The sequence below is a fragment of the Microcaecilia unicolor genome, chromosome 6 (genome assembly GCF_901765095.1).
Source record: "Microcaecilia unicolor chromosome 6, aMicUni1.1, whole genome shotgun sequence".
Classification (NCBI taxonomy): domain Eukaryota; kingdom Metazoa; phylum Chordata; class Amphibia; order Gymnophiona; family Siphonopidae; genus Microcaecilia; species Microcaecilia unicolor.
Genome location: NC_044036.1, coordinates 340,772,628 through 340,793,307, shown reverse-complemented (window position 1 = coordinate 340,793,307; position 20,680 = coordinate 340,772,628). Strand labels below are relative to the sequence as shown.

Here is a 20,680-nt window from a genome sequence, read left to right as displayed (position 1 = left end):
AGTGGTTGGGAAGATAACACTTCCTGCAGGATAAAACTGCCAATGACATTTTTCTTTTAGGATTTTCTGGATCCTTAGAAGGGAGAGGCATGGAGGACCATGACAACATTCCTCAGTACCTGGGTGTGGGACAGCAAGACCACAACATAACCTGACTTGAGCCCAGGACTCCTTTCCTAGTTCTCTTCCAAGTAATCTCATGTCAGTTTATGCTTCGGGTAATTTATTTAATTTATTTATTTGTTCCATTTGTATCCCACATTTTCCCACCTATTTGTAGGCTCAATGTGGCTTACATAGTACTGGAGAGGCATTTGCAGACTCCGGTGTAAACAAATACAGGGTGATGTTGTGGTAAGATCAAGTTCATGTGGCACAGCCACATTAGGGAATCAGAGAACGGAAGAGTTGTGTTATGTCCGTTACGTGCTTTAGTTTGGTTGTGTTGCAGAGATCAGGCATTTATGTTGGATTGGTAGGGTATGCTTTTTTAAACAGGTTAGTTCTTAGTTTTTTTTCTGGAAGTTTAGGTGGTTGTACGTAGTTTTCAAGGCTTTTGGAAAGGCGTTCCACAGTTGTGTGCTTATGTAGAAGAAACTGGATGCGTAAGTTGATTTGTATTTGAGTCCTTTGCAGCTTGGGTAATTAAAACCTACAAGAGGAAGAAAGGGGAAAAGTACCTGTTCCTCAGATAGCGCATGAAGTCTGGGTGCAAAATCTTGAATTTCTCTGTTCTCAGGTTCTGACCAAAGAGACGGGAAGGGCTGGGGAGGTGGACAGAAGGAAGACGTTAAGATTCAACTGCACAGCTGGAAATGGGGAATTAAATTTTCAGTCTGCTTTGGAGAAACACACTTTATTATTAAAACCCAGTATGGGGACTCCCCAGGAAAGTCTGAACTCACCGATATAATTTCTTCACCACCGTGTGTGTGAGAGCAGCTCTCAGTAGCAAATAATCCTGTTCATGGTCTGGCACGAAGATATATCGTGTTTCCTGTTGGGAGACATCAATCTGTGATTTCTCTAGATGACTATTTTTATTCATCTATTGGGTTTTTGGAATTCATCACTTGTTTTTTTGGACTAAATGCAATTATGTATTTTATAAAGGCAGGCACAGATATGCCTGTAAGCAAATCATGCACAAACACTGATGCACCAGTTTATACCTGCTCCAATGCTCCAATGTTAGTGTAAATACATGCATGTATTCTATGCATATATCTGCATATTTTATGTATACATCACACCTCTGCCCCTGGGGACGCCTTTGTGGAATTAGAAAAGGTGCAGAGAAGGGCGATGAAAATGATAAAGGGGATGGGATGACTTCCCTATGAGGAAAGGCTAAAGCGGCTAAGGCTCTTCAGCTTGGAGAAAAGGCGGCTGAGGGGAGATATGATAGAGGTCTACAAAATAATGAGTGGAGTTGAACGGGTAGATGTGAAGCGTCTGTTCACGCTTTCCAAAAATACTAGGACTAGGGGGCATGCGATAAAGCTACAATGTAGTAAATTTAAAATGAATCAGAGAAAATATTTCTTCACTCAACATGTATACTTCCTCATGTATTCCAACTATTCATGGTGTATTGTAAGCCACATTGAGCCTACAAAGAGGTGGGAAAATGTGGGATATAAATGCTACAAATAATAATAATAATAATAATAATAATTAAACCCTGGAATTCTTTCCCAGAGAATGTAGTAAAAGCAGTTAGCTTAGTGGAGTTTAAAAAAAAGGTTTGGATAGCTTCCTGAAAGAAAAGTCCATAAGCCATTATTAAAATGGTCTTGGGGGAAATCCACTGCTTATTTCTAGGATAAGTAGCTTAAAATGTATTTTACTGTTTTGGGATCTTGCCAGGTACTTGTGACCTGGATTGGTCACTGTTAGAAACTTAATGCTGGGCTTGATGGACCTTTGGTCTGTTCCACTATGGCAATACTTATGTTCTTATAAGTTTACCTCATCTTGTCAGCACACATTCATGTAGGTGAATTTGATAAAAATCCTTCTCTGTTTGTTTAACAGGGTTCAGACATGGGAAAACCTTTATAAAATCATCTCTCTCTCCCTCTGTCACGTCTATTTGTGGGAGGTGCAATTTATGGTTTAGCATTGTGCATTGCTTTGGGTGCTTTTTATGAGATCAGGGAGGTTCAAGGTTATATTTATTTGATGAATCGCCTAATGGCAATGCCGTCAAAGCAATTTACATATAATAAAAGCATTATCACACAGTATAATACAGTCACGTCTTACAATCCTATATAATAATTCTCACCTCCAACATTCTGAGGCTGCCTGGAACCGTGGATTCCGCCGGATGTGGTCTGCTTCATTGAGTAGATCAAACTGACGTCAGCAGCAAACAGCGATGCAGCCCGCCTAGGAATCGTTCCACACTGGCTGCCAACCTCCGAGTTCCGAACCACCCACGCATCCTAACCACCCTGGAAAACCCCCCGCCGCCCTCCCTGTCCTCTAAGTACGGCCCTAGCCACCCGCAACCCCCCACCGGCCGGTACAAAAAGAAAGAAGAAACCCAAAACAAAAAACAAACTGCAAAACGCGGCTCCGTAGACAGCCATCTGCCATTCGCTGTCTGTGCAGCTGCTCCTCCTCTCCCCTACACGTCACTGCCCCTGGAGGAAGACCCCGGAGGAGCGCTGCGACGTCAGAAGGGAGAGGAGGACCGGCTGCAGAGACGACAGCCAATGGCAGATGGCTGTCTACGGAGCCGCGTTTTCCAGGTTGGTTTTTTCACCCCCCCCCCCCCCCCGTTTTTGTCCTTTTTTTCCGCCGCTGCTGCTCAACAGGAGAAGCAGCAGCGGCCACACACTGCTACTATTGGGCATTGACGGTGGTGGGGGGGGGAGGGGAGGGGCTTGTGTGATGCGCAGGGGAGAGGGGCTTGGGGGATGAGGCGGGGCAGGGGGGAGGAAGCATTGCTAGCGCCCGTTTCCTTCACAACAGAAATGGGCCTTTTTTACTAGTTTTACAATAAAAGCAAACAACAGAAAAAAGTAAAATAAAACAGTAAAAGAAGTAAAAAAACAAGACCAAACAGAGCACAACTAAGCAAATTAGCAAGCAAACCTGCTGCATCTCACACGACCCAAAAGGCTAAAGCAGACCCATGGTTAGGGAAAACAAGTTTAGAGGCCCTTTTACTAAGCCGCATAGAGGGGCATAATCGAATGAAAACGTCTATCTCCATGGGCGTTTATCTCCGAGAACGGGTCCATGAAGGGGCGGACCGAACCGTATTTTCGAAAAAAATAGACGTCCATGTTTTATTCGACAATTTGTGAGCTGGGCGTTTTTGTTTTTCAGCGATAATGGAAAATGAAAGCGCCCAGCTCAAAAACAAATAAATCCAAGGCATTTGTTCGTGTGAGGGGCCAGGATTCGTAGTGCACTGGTCCCCCTCACATGCCAGGACACCAACCGGGCACCCTAGGGGGCACTTTTACAAAAACAAAAAAAAAGGTAAAAGAGCTCCCAGGTGCATAGCACCCTTCCCTTGTGTGTTGAGCCCCCCAAATCCCCCTCAAAACCCACTGCCCACAAGTCTACACCATTACTATAGCCCTAAGGAGTGAAGGGGGGCACCTACATGTGGGTACAGTGGGTTTGTGGGGGTTGGACGACTAAGCATTAAGTAGCACAATTGTAACAGGTAGGGGGGAATGGGCCTGGGTCCACCTGCCTGAAGTCCACTGCACCCCCTAATAACTGCTCCAGTGACCTGCATACTGCTGCCAGGGAGGTGGGTATGACATTTGAGGGTGAAAATAAAAAGTTGTGAAACATCATTTTTTGTGGTGGGAGGGGGTTAGTGACCACTGGGGGAGTCAGGGGAGGTCATCCCCGATTCCCTCTGGGGGTAATCTGGTCATTTAGGGCACTTTTTGGGGCCTTATTCGTGAAAAAACAGGGTCCAGGAAAAGTGCCCTAAATTCTAGCTACAAACGCATACTTTTTTCCATTATTGGCGAAAGGCGCCCATCTCTGTTCGGGTGATAACCATGCCGCAGTCCTGCCTTCACCACGCCTCCGACACGCCCCCCGTCAACTTTGTACGCTTCCGCGATGGAGTGCAGTTGAAAATGTCCAAGTTCGGCTTTCGATTATACCGCGTTATTCGTTTTTGTGATAAAAAGGATTTTAGAGATTGCTTTTCAACTCTATCTGCCTTGACTAACAAGTGCACTTGGGGTCTGTATTGTTGATTAGAAGTAATTTTGTTTAAAAATGATTCTTTAACTTTGATTGTGTGAAAATAAATTGGAATGCAGAAGATAAGACACTAATTAATTTGGTATGTGAAGAGGAGGATGGTACTTGTTTTCGAAGTTCAGACTGGCCACCTGGACTTGGAAGCATGTGACCACATTCCCAAAGTATGGCTTGTTTACCTATTCTCAAGCATTCTGTAATTTTCCTTGGCTCTGAAAGTAAGCTTTAGCTTAATAAAAGGAGGGGGGCTTGTTGCAGCAGAGCTTTTGAGGCTCCTCTGTGGGTGGACACATCGCGCAGAAAAGACTTGTTCCTGGTCATAAAGAGACTTCGGGCTTTCGCTGCAACGGGCCTCCTGGCTGATGAGATAAGGGCCTGAAATTCCTGACCAGTGATGTTGTATGTATAGTGTATTATTGCTTCTTTTCCTGGTCTAAGAACTCTTAGCATTGCTTAGATGTAGAGACCAGTGATGTAATGATTGTTTATAGATAGGTATTGTTTCTTTTTAGTTATATAGCTAATCATTGTAGATTTTAGCACCTCTAATAAAGGTCTCATTTACCTAATACGAATCCAAAAGAATTCCAAGTAATTATTGAGTAGTCTGTGTCAGTGAGACAGGCTGTAAATTCATAGCAGTACAGCACGCCAAATTGAAGTTACCGCCCATTTACCAAATGACACTTGCGGTAATTTCAATTTTAGCGCGCATCTGCTACGCGCATCTGAAAAATATTTTTTATTTTCTGGCACACATAATGGACGCGCCAAGTGGCATTTGACGCATGTACCACCAGATTCTTTACCACTAGGTCAATGGCTGGCGGCAAGGTCTCAGAATCAAATGGACGCACTGCAACTTTGATTTTGCCACACGTCCATTTTCGGCCAAAAAAAGAGGCCTTTTTTACAGGCACGTTAAAAAATGGATCGGCGCATGGCTAAAATCCACGCCTACACTATCACAAGCCATTTTTCAGCACACCTTTGTAAAAGGACCCCTTAATTGGCGAATGTGTAGATAATAAACACAGTTATGCACCCTGGAGTAGAGTCAAAGGGCAAAGGCCATAAATCGTAAGGCCCAGGAACTTATGATCTGATATGATATCCTTATGGACAAACAGGCCTGGGAGAGGAGGAAGTATAAACAAACATGAGAATGTGGTCTAGCAGGTGAGGGAAACCAGATAGTTTTGAAAAAGCCCAGATGATCCCTAGTAAGATAACTTGCTGAAGCCTTGTAAATCATTGTTAAATACAAGTGTATAAAATAGCTGTTTCAGTTCAGTATGTTGGAGTGATAGATACAGAAAGCATGTATGTATGCAGTAGTTCTATCCTCTCATGAGAAAATATAATTGTATCAATACTTGGTAAGTAAGTAAATTGCTTTTCTCATAAGTGGCAGCCTTGGTCTTTTATCTCTACAAATTGTGGGTAACTGGTATATGTAGATTTGGAGAGGTGGTAAAAAGACCTAAACATTTACAGTGAATTAAGTCATTCAAATGCTAACCAAAAAAAAGAGGCTGTCTAGAGGTTCTTTAAATAAAGAAATAAAACATTACGAACGATTACTTGAATTTACAGCAATGCAGGAACATGCAGACACCTTACCATGGACTTGGGAAGTTCAACAAAACCATCACTGAAGTAAGCAATTAAGGAATTCAGCATTGTATTGGAGGAAAAGCCATAAAAGGACGTGCGGTTCCCAACATCTTCCTCAAAGCCCTTGAGAATGGCCGCATTAACCCTGCAGGAGAGAAGCAGCAGTTTCAGTACTCTGGCACTCAGGATGTCTCTGGCGCAGATGTAGGTGATAAAGATGGGCATTTTCGAAAGAAACGTCTAAGATGGGATTTGGACGTCTTTGTAAAAAGCTTTTTTCGATTATGGCTCAAAGACATCCAAGTCTTAGGCACGCCCAAGTCCCACCTTCACCACGCCCCCTTGAGATTTGGACGTCCTTGCGAAGGACTTCAGCTAGAGACGTCCAAAATCAGGTTTCCATTACACCGATTTGGACATCTCTGGGAAATGGACGTCTATGTTTCGATTTATGTCGAAAGATGGACGTCTATCTCTTTCAAAAATGAGCCTGAAAGTCACCTTACAGACGTGTACACATTATAGAATTCTATCTGCTGATCAACAACAATCATAATTTATTACTGTAAAAGGTAAAACAATCATTTCAGGAGCTTTGGGTGGGCTGTGTGGTCTTTGTCTAACCTTGTGTTCTATGTTATTTGTGTCCCCAAGATGTTTGAACAGTGGTCCAGTTATATATTTGGGCTTACTTTCTATCCTTCTTCCAAGAAGTACCTCAGGTTCACTCTTCAATGACTTTCAGTACAAAGTCTGCCCCTTCAGCCTGTCACAGGCCTCTGGGGTGTTTTCCAAGCGCCTTTTGGTAGCAGATGCTCATCTTCACATACAAGGCCATTTACTATTTCTTTACCTGCAAGACTGGCTTTTAGTGGCTTAGTCAGAGTCACAAGCCCTAATTCTCCTGGAGAAAATAATTGCTCTTCTTCATTCTCTGGGTTTCCTTATCAACTTTCAGAAGTCCACACTACAACCAACCGACATGAATTTCATAGCAGTTTATAGTTTATTTCGATTTGCTAGACTACTCTAGCTGCTAAAGCAGTATCGAGTGGTGTACAGGCTAAAAAAATTGAAACAGGAAAGGAAAACTCCAATTAAAAATAGAAAAAATTATCATTCACACATACAGTTTAGACAGAGAAAATGAGAATAGTAAAGGAAGCTCTCTAGCTGGTGAAGCTCATGCCATCTAATCAGTCTGACCCTCCGAAAACTTGACTAAAAAGCCAGGCCTTCAGGCTGACCTTGAAGGTTTTATGTTTCAACATTTTTATTGATGACAATTATCTGATATACATACTACAGTTGACATGAGTACAGTGCCAATATCTTTTCATTCACTAGCATGAATCTTAAAAAAAAAAATACCTGCCATCAAACTTGTTTTTTTTTATCAATTTTCTCCCATCCCCCCGCTCCCACCCTCTACCATTCCCCAAGCATGCTTTCACTTTGACATTTGTGTAATAACATCAACGTACAATAACAACACAATTCTCTCCAGTGCAGCCTATCCACAAGAAATGTGTTGATACATGGTTAACATAACAAATAAACAAACCTTAGAAACAGAACCATAACTTGTCCTTAATCCCCTTTCTCCAGAACTCTTCTTCCCCTTTCCCCAAGTCCTCACCCCCCCCCCCCAACCACTGCTCAAGACTCCAAACTCCCTTCATTTATTCCAGGGGAGCCTATTCAAAATATGACTCCTCGCCCTGCTAGGAACCTCCGCTGTCTTCCCGGTGACAGACCTGCCCCTCTAGATTCCCAAGCCAACAATTCATGAAGCTTATTCCTCCAGTGACAAAAGTTGGGTGGGCAATCCCGAGTCCAATAAAGGAGAATGCATTTTTTCCCCAATATACAAGCCTTTCCAAGGAACAATTTCTCCCCTCTTGTACCTCCCAGCCATAGTCTAGGCGCACTAAGTATCGCTCTTTCAAAAGTCAGAGTTATTGCTCGCCCCAGCACTCTATTCAAGTACCGGCCAATCGCCGATCAGAATAGCGAAATCGATCTACATTGCCAGATACCATGATAAAAATTTGCCTCTAACGGGTGACACTTCCTGCAGTGTTGTGTATCCGATACTCCCGCTCGAAAAGCTTGTCTCTGAGAGAAATATGCTTGATGAATAGTGCAAAAGTGACACTCCTGTAATTCTGCACTATGCACCATGGTCACCCCACTCTGAAGGGCTGCCAATATCAATGGTGCGGAGATGTTTTTGCCCGACTCTATACTCCAGCTATTTGCAACCTCTGTCAAATCCAGGGTCATTGACAACCTGCCCAACCTATCATAGAACCAAGACACTGAAATTTGCCCCGCTGCATCGCCTTCTAACAATTCTCTTAACTGTCTCCCGAAGTGTGGGCGCAGACTATCCGTTGGTAGTGTGCTCACATGAGACAGCTGCCTATACGCCATCCAGCCGGCTGTCCCCTGCCCACATTTCACCAAGAAGTCTGTGTACGAAAGCAATGATCCATCTTCCATTACCAGATTTTCCAAAGAGTGCGTTCCCCTATCCACCAATGATCGAAAAATCACATTTTCATCTCCAGGCCTAAATGAAACATTTCCCCTTAATGGTAACCATACACTACCCCTACTATCTTGCCCCCAGAGTGGAAGCATCGTCTTCCACAGATACCACAAAGGCTTTAACAAGACACTCCCCTGTACTCTGTCCAGCCAATCTCTTTTTGGAGAATGCAACAAAGAAATCAAATGCCAAGGCCAGAAATAAGCACGTTCTAGTTCCACATGTGTATAACCATCTAAATCCATCAACCGGTCTCTCAAGTGCCTTAGCAGGCACGCCTGGTTATATTTCCTGATGTCTGGGAACCCTAAGCCTCCCATCTTTTGTGCCCCTAACAAATACTTCCACCTCACTTTAGATTTCCTTCCCCCCCAGCAAAATTTCACTGCTAATTTCCGGAGCGCTTCTAAATCCTTTTTTAGCAACCACAAAGGGAGCGTCTGTAATGCATAAAGCCATTTAGGAAAAACCATCATTCGGAACAGATGTAATCGACCCAAAAGGGTTAATGGCACGTTAGCCAGTTCATTAGCTGCTCCCTCATCTCCCTGAGGAACCTTGAAACATTGGTTTCAAATAATTTTGATGGGTCCATTGTCAATTGAATCTCCAAATATTTAAACGATTCTTTTGCCCATCGTAATGGGAACCCCTCTCCCCACGATCACTGCAGATCATCTGAGCTTGCCAATGCTTCCGATTTGGATAGATTCAATCTGAAACCCGAAAAATCCCCATATTCCTCCAAGCTCTCCATAAGATAGTGCAGGGAGCCTCGAGGCTCAGTTATTAATACCAACAGGTCATCTGCAAAAGTAGCTGTCTTAAAAAGAAAGTCCCCTTTATGCACCCCTTTCACATCAGAATTAAGCTGTAACTCCCTCAGCAACGGATCTAAGGTTAAAACAAAACAATAAGGGGGAGAGCGGGCATCCCTGCCGAGTCCCTCTTCTGATCTGAAACTGGTCTGAAACAATTCCATTAGCACACACACACGCTTCCGGGTCCTCATATAACGTCTGTACTGCCCTATTAAACCAGCCTTCTATCCCATAAGCCTTCAATATCCCAAACAAAAAGCCCCAGCCCACTCTATCGAACGCTTTTTCAGCGTCGAAACTAATAAGTAGAGCCGGGTGCCCTTCCAATCTAATCGTCTCTAAAGCCGCCAGGATCCGTCTTATATTTTTGGCTATTTCTCTCCCCCTTGTAAACCCCACCTGAGGCTCTGCTACCAATGACGGTAGAACTCTCGCTAACCTGTTTGCCAATATCTTGGCCAATAGCTTTACCTCAGTATTGAGCAGTGAGATGGGACGATAGGATTCTGGTTGGTCCTCTGTTTTACCGGATTTTGGTAGTACTATTATCTGTGCTGTGTTCAAATGCACTGGAAGCTTGCCTTGCTGTACAGATCTCTGAAAGACTTCCATCAGTATTGGGCTTATATCGTCTTGTAATAGTTTATAAAACTCATTCCGTAGCCCATCCGGGCCCGGTGCTTTTCCTAGAGCACTTTGTTTGATTACCCATGCCACTTCCTCTTTATCTATTGGGGCACTCAACTGTGACAACTCTTCCCGCGATACCTTTGGCAGGTCTATACTATTCAAGTAAATCTCACTATCTACCAACTGGGAATGCTGAGACTCATATAATTTAGTAAAAAAGTCCCTAAGCACTTTATTTATTGCCCTATCTTCGTTCACCCGTATCCCTCTAGAATCCACCATTGTGGTTATCTTACCATGGCCCAAACCTCCCTTTGCTAACCGAGCCAGAAGGGCACTACTCTTATTTGCATATTTATAGAGTTGAAATTTATAAAAGGCCCAGGATTTCTTTGCCTCTGTATGCAATAACCTTGAAGGTTTTAAAGGAAGATCCACTAAGAAGGGGGAGTGGGAGATGGGAGATTGTTCCATATATGTGGTGATAGAATGAAGAAAGCACTGTGCCTAGTAGATTCGTAATGGGCAGTCTTGGGGCCGGGAAGGACAAGGCGATGGTCACTGAGAGAACAAAGAAGGGTGCGAGCAGGTGAGTAAGGTATGGTGAGGCATGTTAGGTAATCCGAAAGGCCAAAGCGAAGTTGCTATCTTAAAGATTATTGCATTTTTTTCTAGCCCAAAAGTTGCCGGTACTCAAATGCCAGGCCACCCTTCAGGGGTGGGGTGATCACCAAGGGACCCACCCCACAATAGCCAGGCCCCCTGCAACCAGTCACAGAATCTATGACAAGGCAGAATTTGTGTATTGAGCTTGAGCTCTTTCATTAAAACTTGGGGACGATATTAACAGACAATAGAAAAGGTGCCGGTACTCAGTACCCCCAAGTACCCCCTCAAAGAAAGCCCTGGATTATACACTGATCAACAGGTAACCGATGGTGTTGTTTAACAAAGGAGTGATGCGATCTGAGTGATGGGCATGACACAGCATTCTGACAGCAGTGTTCTGAAGCGTTTGCAATTAAATTTGCAATTAAATTAATTACTCTTGAACTTTAATGCAACTACCACTATGTATTTCTGACACCGGAACTGGCACTCGCCATCATGGTACTATGTAAGCCACATTGAGCCTGCAAATAAGGTGGGAAAATGTGGGATACAAATGCAACAAATAAAATAAATAAATAAATAAATAAAGAGGATTGGGGTAATCCTGCGTAAACAAGATTACAGTAGTCAAGGTGGGAGATGAAGAAGGAGAGGATAACATCATGAAAGTCGTCGTGACTGAAAAAGTGACGAACTTCACGAAACTGGCGAAAATGAAAGAAACTTTGGACAGTTGCGATATGTAGGGCTTAAAGGAGATTGAGAGAGGAATCCTAAATGATCCCAAGATACTGAAAACTAGTGAGTGGGGAAATGTGCAACCCAAGCAGAGTGAGGGGTGAGGATGGGGGGGGGGGGGGGGGGGGGGTTAGAGAACCTGAAAACCAACAGCCGACCGTTTTGTCCAGATTAAGAACCAGACGACGATCAATCGGCCATTGAGGACTAAGTCTAGGCAGGTTTGGAGTGGGGCAGTTGAAGGGGGGGAAAGAGTAGGATGGGTAGGTTGGGGAGATAAGGAGGATGTCGTCTGCATAATAATAGGCTGAGATACTGAAGGACTGGATGAGGGTTACTAAAGGGACTTAGAAACAGGTTAAACAAAAGAGGGGAGAGAATCGAGCCCTGAGGGACACCACAGTGTAACTCCCTAGTGCGTGAGGCAGATGACGCAGTAAAAACCTGAAAAGAGCAGTGGGATAAAAAAAAGAGGTGAACCAAGCCAGTACCTTGCTAGCAATCTTGGACACTATCCACTCCAGACCAGTGTTCTCTCTAAGCTGTGCAGAAGTCCTCCAACCACATTCCTGACAAAGAAGGACAGGTCTTCTGGAGTTCCACAGAGCTTGCATGTCCCTTGCTATTGAAAATGTGATACTGAAACAGCTCCCCCCACTGGCAGGAATGTAGGTGGCGGACTCCCTCACAGGGAACATTGGTTCAGACCCTTTCTTCCAGAAGACAGGATCCAGATGCTCGTGGTCCATGTTCATGGCATACAGTCAGCATCTAAAGTCACAGTCCGAGAATACTTACAGATTCTATTGAGCGATGTCCTTGGGATCAATACTCCCATCCTCTCTTCTCTATATTTTTGCCACCTTCTTGTCTTCGCCTCATGTTACAGTGGTGGACTCGGCAACCTAACCTAGCAGTGGATGTTCCTTTTGCACTGTAGCAAAACCATAAGCACATAAGCATTGCTAGTCTGGGACAGCCTGACGGTTTACCAAGCCCTGTTTCCAACAGTGGCCAATCCAGGTCCAAGTACCTGGCAAGATCCCAGAACAGTAAAACAGATTTTATGCTGCTTATTCTAGAAATAAGCAGAGGATTTTCTCAAGTCTATCTTAATAATGGCTTATGGGCTTTTCTATTAGGAAAATATACAAGCTAACTAACAGGTTTTACCACATTTTCTGGCAATGAATGTAAGAGTTTAATTACATGTTTGAGTGACATTTTCTCCAATGTGTTTTTGATTTACTACTTAGTAGCTTCATTACATGCCCCCTAGTCCTTGTATTTTTGGAAGGAGTGAACAAGTGATTTAGCTCTATCCATTTCACTCCATTCAGGATTTTGTAGATCTCCGTCATATCTTCCCTCAGCCGTCTGTTGTCCAAGTTGAAGACTTCTATCCTTTTTAGCTTTTCCTCAAAGGGAAGTCGTCTAATCCCTTTTATCATTTTTGTTGCCCTTCTCTGTACCTTTTCTAAATCTGCTATATCTTTTTTGAGATTCGGTGATCATAATTGCATGCAATGTTCGAAGTGTGGTTGCACCATGGAGCGATACAAAGGCATTATAATATTTTCAATTTACTCAATAGTCAGTTAGCTCCGACTACAAATGCCTTGATCTGAGGGCGAGAAACTCATCTTGACAATCAACATTTGCAGGGAGTGTGGTCAAGATATGAAACAACTCTCCACATCAAGCACTTGGAACTCAGGTCAATCTTCTGTATCCTACGAGTATTCATTCATTGCCTTCACAGTTCCTTTGCATTTATTCAGATGGACACTCAAGTGTCAATGTTTTTTCATGAACAAGCAGTGTGGCATAGGTTCTCTGCCCCTTTGCCGAGAAGTACCCACAATCTAGGACTTTGCTATGGCCAATCACATCCAGATAGAAACCACATGAACCAAGTGTGGTACCGGAAGATTGGAGGTTAGCCCATGTAACGCCGATATTTTAAAAAGGTTCCAGAGGGGATCCAGGAAATTATAGACCGGTGAGCCTGACGTCGGTGCTGGGCAAAATGGTAGAGACTATTATAAAGAACTAGAATGGGGAGGAAAGCCGACAATCGCCCAGGAGCGCATGGTTTGGTGCCGAATATCGTAGGAGGATACTATTGAAACAGAACTTTTAGGGAATCCCAGTAGAGAGGTTTCAACAATGCTGAAAGTAAGCCATGTGTGCTTAATGAGAGAGCAGGATAAAGGATGCACATTATCCCCTTCAACTTCTAAGCAGCTTGTAGATCAAAGGAAAAAACACAGTCAGAAGTGCCTGTATACAAATGCTAGAAGCCTAAAAAATAAGATGGGACAGTTAAGAGTATATAACACTAAACGATGAGGTAGAAATAATAGGCATCTCAGAGACTTGGTAGAAAGAGGACAATCAATGGGACACAATGTTAACAGGGTACAAATTGTATCACAATGATCGAGAGGATCAAATTAGAGGGGGATTGAACTATATGTTAAAGAGGAAATTGAGTCAAATAAAATAAACATTCCACATGACACAGATAGCAGCATGGAATCATCGTGGATAGAAATTCCATGTGTGAAGGGAAGGAGTATAATGGTTGGGCTGTACTACCGTCCACCGGAACAGAACAAACAGACGGATGAAGAAATGTTTACACAGATTAGGAAAGCTGGCAAAATTGGGCAACATTATAATAATGGATTATTTTAATTACCAGGTATTTGAAGGTGTGTCTTGTAAGTTTCAATGAAGAGTTGGTGGAGAAAAAAAAGACTTCAGTGTTCACGGAGATACCTCAATTTGAAGGACACACATTTCTGAGTACATAGGGCTCCTCATTAATCATGTCTTCAAAAAAAACTCTGCATACAATTTCATATTCATGAAACAGCTACATAATCACCTTTCCATAATACTTATGGGGTGAGACTGGTTAAGGCGAAACAGGGTTCCCCTGTTGGGAGATTTGATCATTATTATCGAAAAGAGGATATTGGATAAGGAGAACATTTTGTCATCCAAGATACGTAATATCTGTTGACACACTTTCACTATAAAATTAAGTCTCACCCCATAGGTATTGTGGAAAGGTGGTTATGTAGCTGTTTCATGAATATGAAATTGTATGCGGAGTTTTTTGAAGACATGATTAATGAGGAGCCCTATGTACTCAGAAGGGTGTGTCCTTCAAATTGAGGTATCTCCGTGAACACTGAAGTCTTTTTTTCTCCACCAACTCTTCATTGAAACTTACAAGACAAATGCACCCGGTCTGCGGCTCCTCACTACCTCTCTACCCTCATCTCCCCCTATGTTCCCGCCCGTAACCTCCGCTCACAGGACAAATCCCTGCTTTCAGTACCCTTCTCCACCACTGCCAACTCCAGGCTCCGCTCATTCTGCCTTGCCTCACCCTATGCCTGGAACAAGCTTCCTCAACCCCTACGCCAAGCCCCCTCCCTACCCATCTTTAAATCTCTGCTTAAAACTCACCTCTTCAATGCTGCCTTCGGCACCTAACCTTTCGAGAAATATAGTATGCCCTATCAGATCGACTCTACACTTGTCTTTTAGATTGTACACTTGCCTCTACATTGTACACCTGTCTTTTAGATTATACACCTGTCTTTTAGATTGTAAGCTCCTTGAGCAGGGACTGTCCTTCCATGTTAAATTGTACAGCGCTGCGTAACCCTAGTAGCGCTTTAGAAATGTTAAGTAGTAGTAGTAGTATCTTCAAATACCTGGTATATAATTGTAGAATTAATGCCATAATATTGATATTGAATTCTATAGATTCCAAATAGTGTTAAGTTTGGTTTTAATTACCCCAGTGTTGACTGGATAAATGTTACATCAGGGAGTGCCAGGGAGATAACATTTCTAGATGTAATAAATGACTGCTTCTTGGAGCATTTTATAAAGTCCACTGCAGTGCCCCCAAGGATGCCCTATTGCTTTCCTGGAATGTCACTTTTCCACTATTCTACCTGATGCCAAGTTTTCTATTTTTTTTTAATAACATTTGAGCCTTGTGTCTATTGTTTATCAGTAGATCTGGGCTTTGAATTCAGATCTATAGATGAAAAGGAGGTCTCATTACATGTATGTAAATACCAGAGTGCTATTTTTCTATACTTCATAGCAAGAGTGTACGTTCCCTAATTACATGTCCCAAAGCAACTGAAGCTTTTACCTCCTCAGTGCATGTAAATGGTTTCATCCCTGTGTGGAATCTCTGATGCCATGTGAGGCTTTCTTTCCAACCAAAGCTTTTACCACACTCCGGACATGTAAATGGTTTCACTCCTGTGTGTATTCTCTGGTGCACTGTGAGATTTACCTTCTGACCAAAGCTTTTACCAGACTCTATACATGCAAATGGTTTCTCTCCCGCCCTTGCGGAAACAAGAAATGAGGGCGGGACCAGAGCTGAGAGACAGAGAAGGGAAAACTGAAGTAATTGCCGAGCCTGCACCCTTTTTACCGCTGCTACCGGCCACCGTAACCCCGACGAGGTAAGTCAGGATGACTTTTAAAATTCGGAGGGAGGGGGCCTGGAACTGGAAGGGAGGGAGGGACGACGACCCTGGAACATGGAGGGAGGGACGAAGACCCTGGAACTGGGAAGAAGGGAGGGGGGTCCCTGGAACTGGGAAGAAGGGAGGGGGGACCCTGGAACTGGGAAGAAGGGAGGGGAGACCCTGGAACTGGGAAGAAGGGAGGGGGGACCCTGGAACTGGGGGGGAGGGAGAGAGGGGGGACTCTGGAATTGGGAGGGAGGGAGGGAGGGAGGGGGATGCTGGAACTTCCCTTAAAAACATTAATGGCAGAAGGTGATTACCTTGCTAGCGCCCATTTAATTTCAATGAGAAATGGCTTTTTTTACTAGTCTATATATAAACACAAGAGCTCAAGGGGATAATACTTTCGGATAGAGACGAACTAGGAAAGTGAAGTTACACAGACCACAGACCCTGAAGCAGTGAACAAAACTCTGGCCATAGTCGGCCATGGGCTGAGTGAAGACTCTGTGTACCTATACAAGTTAAGTGAAAGATTTCATACAGCATTAAAGTACATCATTTTGGGACACTTCTTGGAGGTTTTCTGAGCCATTGATGACAGCGAGCACTCTGTAAATCAGCGGAATATTTAATCCGCTTTCAAGGAGTCGGTTGAGGCTTTTTCCTCCAATAGAGGGTTCTCTCTAAGAAATTCCACTCACCTGGTATTATACCCACATACGTAGGGGATTTGTTTTGTTTCGTGAATGATAAGAGCCATGAAATTCCTAGAATCATCTTTCCCTTGAAGAATTAACTCAACTTCTCTTTCCACAAGTAGGTTTCAACTTGAACAAGGTCTCATTAATGGTTACTTTCAGATTTGCCACAGCCTCCTTCCTCTGTCTGCTGCACCTGGGTAGGCTTCTGATGTACAAACATTTCTCACAAAAGATCATGGTCTTGATTCTTTGTTTGTGGTGACCACACCAAGACTGAAAATCAACAAGGTAGACAATGGATTGCACCATTCCTCAAAATGATTCAGCATTACCAAACCTCTCTATAAGGACACTGGAGCCTGACTCTCTCTTCAGTTCTTTCATGTAGGACATGGATGAATTCCACTTCATGATCACATAAAACATTGCATGAGATCAGGAAGTGATGTGGCAGATGTCTGGTTGCACTGTCGGCTTGCTACGTTCCTGACAGAAATTATTGTGGACCACACTCGCGGTTTATTTATTCGCACAAAAAGTATCCTGGAAGCGGTGCAAAGAAAAGCTACGAAAATGGTATGGGATTTGCATTGCAAACCGTACGAGGAGAGACTTGCTAACCTGAACATGTATACCTTGGAGGAAAGGAGAAACAGGGGTGATATGATACAGACGTTCAAATATTTGAAAGGTATTAATCCGCAAACGAACCTTTTCCGGAGACGGGAAGGCGGTAGAACGAGAGGACATGAATTGAGGTTGAAGAGGGGCAGACTCAGGAGTAACGTCAGGAAGCATTTTTTCACAACGAGGGGGGTGGATACATGGAATGCCCTCCCACGGGAGGTGGTGGAGATAAAAATGGTAACGCAATTCAAACATGCATGGGATAAACACAAAGGAATCCTGTTTAAAAGGAATGGATCCAAGGAATGTTAGTGGAGATTGGGTGGCAATGCTGGTAATTGGGAAGCAAAACCCTTGCTGGGCAGACTTCTACGGTCTACGCCCTGATCGTAACTGAATAGAGATGGATAGGCTAGAGTGTAAATTTTAAGGGGCTTCGACGTTCGCTTCAGAACTTTTAGTACAAGAACAGCGCTGGGCAGACTTCTATGGTCTGCGCCCTGAAAATGGCAAGGACAAATGAAACTCGGGTATAAAGTATCCCATACCATGTAAAATGAGTTTATCTTGTTGGGCAGACTGGATGGACTGTGCAGGTCTTTATCTGCCGTCATTTACTATGTTACTCTTTGGGGTTCTACATGGAATGTTTCTACTCTTTGAGATTCTATATGGAATCTTGTAACTCTTTAGGATTCCAGAATCTTCAGAACTTTTAGTACAAGGACAGTGCTGGGCAGACTTCTATGGTCTGCGCCCTGAGAATGGCAAGGACAAATCAAACACGGGTATAAAGTATCCCATACCATGTAAAATGAGTTTATCTTGTTGGGCAGACTGGATGGACCAGTCAGGTCTCTATCTGCCGTCATTTACTATGTTACAATGGAATGTTACATGAAGATTTAGTATATGATTTCTGATCTGCAGAAGAAGGTATTGCCTTCCAAAGCTATTCAAAAGTGTATTAAGTTAGTTAAATCATCTTATTTTCTTTTCTTTGTTTGGTCTTATTTCCATTTATTACCTTAAAAAGTGGACTAACATAGTTCCAGGGAATTAGAAATGTGTTCACTTACCTGAAGACATAGTCGTGCTGGTCTATTTCAGCTCCTACCTTGGAGCCATTGAGAATCCCCCCATTCCCCACCACTGCACAGCGGATACAGGAGGAGTCCGCTGAGCGCCTCTGCTGCCAGTCGTCAAACAAGTAGCCATTGGCCGAGGAGTTCAGGAGATTCAAAGTTTCATTCAAGACTGAAAACCCAAGTAAGACACAGAGAGAGGATGAGCTGCCAGGCACAGGCTGTCAGGAGACACAGAGACAGTGCAACACTGGCAAAAGACAGAGAGACAGAGCCAGGCATTACCAGCACTGCCAGTAGACACAGAGACACTGCAACACTGGCAAAAGACAGAGAGCCAGAGCCAGGCATTACCAGCACTGCCAGGAGACACAGAGACACTGCAACACTGGCAAAAGACTGCGAGCCAGAGCCCGGCATTACCAGCACTGCCAGGAGACAGAGAGCTAGAGCCAGGCATTACCAGCACTGCCAGGAGACACAGAAGCACTGCAACACTGGTAAAAGACAGAGAGCCAGTGCCAGGCATTACCAGCACTGCCAGGAGACACAGAGACAGTGCAACACTGGCAAAAGACAGAGAGTCAGAGCCAGGCATTACCAGCACTGCCAGGAGACACAGAGACAGTGCAACACTGGCAAAAGACAGAGAGTCAGAGCCAGGCATTACCAGCACTGCCAGTAGACACAGAGACACTGCAACACTGGCAAAAGACAGAGAGCCAGAGCCAGGCATTACCAGCACTGCCAGGAGACACAGAGACAGTGCAACACTGGCAAAAGACAGAGAGCCAGAGCCAGACACAGGCTGCCAGGAGACACAGAGACAGTGCAACACTGGCAAAAGACAGAGACCCAGAGCCAGACACAGGCTGCCAGGAGACACAGAGACAGTGCAACACTGGCAAAAGACAGAGACCCAGAGCCAGACACAGGCTGCCAGGAGACACAGAGACAGTGCAACACTGGCAAAAGACAGAGAGCCAGAGCCAGACACAGGCTGCCAGGAGACACAGAGACAGTGCAACACTGGCAAAAGACAGAGAGCCAGAGCCAGACACAGGCTGCCAGGAGACACAGAGACAGTGCAACACTGGCAAAAGACAGAGACCCAGAGCCAGACACAGAGAGAGGATGAGCTGCCAGACACAGGCTGCCAGGAGACACAGAGCCAGGCATTAGCAGCACTGCCAGGAGACACAGAGACACTGCAACACTGGCAAAAGACAGAGAGTCAGAGCCAGGCATTACCAGCACTGCCAGGTGACACAGAGACACTGCAACACTGGCAAAAGACAGAGAGCCAGAGCCAGGCATTACCAGCACTGCCAGGAGACACAGAGACACTGCAACACTGGCAAAAGACAGAGAGCCAGAGCCAGGCATTACCAGCACTGCCAGGAGACACAGAGACACTGCAACACTGGCAAAAGACAGAGAGCCATAGCCAGGCATTACCAGCACTGCCAGGAGACACAGAGACACTGCAACACTGGCAAAAGACAGAGAGTCAGAGCCAGGCATTACCAGCACTGCCAGGAGACACAGAGACACTGCAACACTGGCAAAAGACAGAGAGTCAGAGCCAGGCATTACCAGCACTGCCAGTAGACACAGAGACACTGCAGCACTGCCAAAAGACAGAGACCCAGAGCCAGACACAGAGAGAGGATGAGCTGCCAGACACAGGCTGCCAGGAGACACATAACCAGGCATTACCAGCACTGCCAGGAGACACAGAGACAGTGCAACACTGGCAAAAGACAGAGAGCCAGAGCCAGACACAGGCTGCCAGGAGACACAGAGACAGTGCAACACTGGCAAAAGACAGAGACCCAGAGCCAGACACAGAGAGAGGATGAGCTGCCAGACACAGGCTGCCAGGAGACACAGAGCCAGGCATTAGCAGCACTGCCAGGAGACACAGAGACACTGCAACACTGGCAAAAGACAGAGAGTCAGAGCCAGGCATTACCAGCACTGCCAGGAGACACAGAGACAGTGCAACACTGGCAAAAGACAGAGAGTCAGAGCCAGGCATTACCAGCACTGCCAGTAGACACAGAGACACTGCAACACTGGCAAAAGACAGAGAGCCAGAGCCAGGCATTACCAGCACTGCCAGGAGACACAGAGACAGTGCAACACTGGCAAAAGACAGAGAGTCAGAGCCAGGCATTACCAGCACTGCCAGGAGACACAGAGACACTGCAGCACTGCCAAAAGACAGAGAGCCAGAGCCAGACACAGGCTGCCAGGAGACACAGAGACAGTGCAACACTGGCAAAAGACAGAGAGTCAGAGCCAGACACAGGCTGCCAGGAGACACATAACCAGGCATTACCAGCACTGCCAGGAGACACAGAGACAGTGCAACACTGGCAAAAGACAGAGAGCCAGAGCCAGACACAGGCTGCCAGGAGACACAGAGACAGTGCAACACTGGCAAAAGACAGAGACCCAGAGCCAGACACAGAGAGAGGATGAGCTGCCAGACACAGGCTGCCAGGAGACACAGAGCCAGGCATTA

At 44.7% G+C, this 20,680-nt stretch overlaps 1 protein-coding gene across 4 annotated transcripts in view; it reads right to left on the bottom strand.

The window, feature by feature from the left end:
- Nucleotides 1-20,680, bottom strand: part of LOC115473537 (alpha-N-acetylgalactosaminide alpha-2,6-sialyltransferase 2-like) — a 112,671-nt gene that overhangs the window by 50,305 nt on the left and 41,686 nt on the right. For all 4 annotated transcript variants that reach the window (XR_003942679.1, XM_030208586.1, XM_030208585.1 and 1 more), the window contains 4 exons: nucleotides 18,145-18,322; nucleotides 5,872-6,010; nucleotides 906-997; nucleotides 681-764 (listed from right to left, as the gene is read on the bottom strand). Coding sequence is in view for 3 of the 4 variants with exons in the window: in XM_030208586.1 (XP_030064446.1) it covers nucleotides 681-764; nucleotides 906-997; nucleotides 5,872-6,010; nucleotides 18,145-18,322 (493 nt within the window). In the remaining variant the exon portion in view is untranslated. The remainder of the gene's footprint in view (nucleotides 1-680; nucleotides 765-905; nucleotides 998-5,871; nucleotides 6,011-18,144; nucleotides 18,323-20,680) is intronic.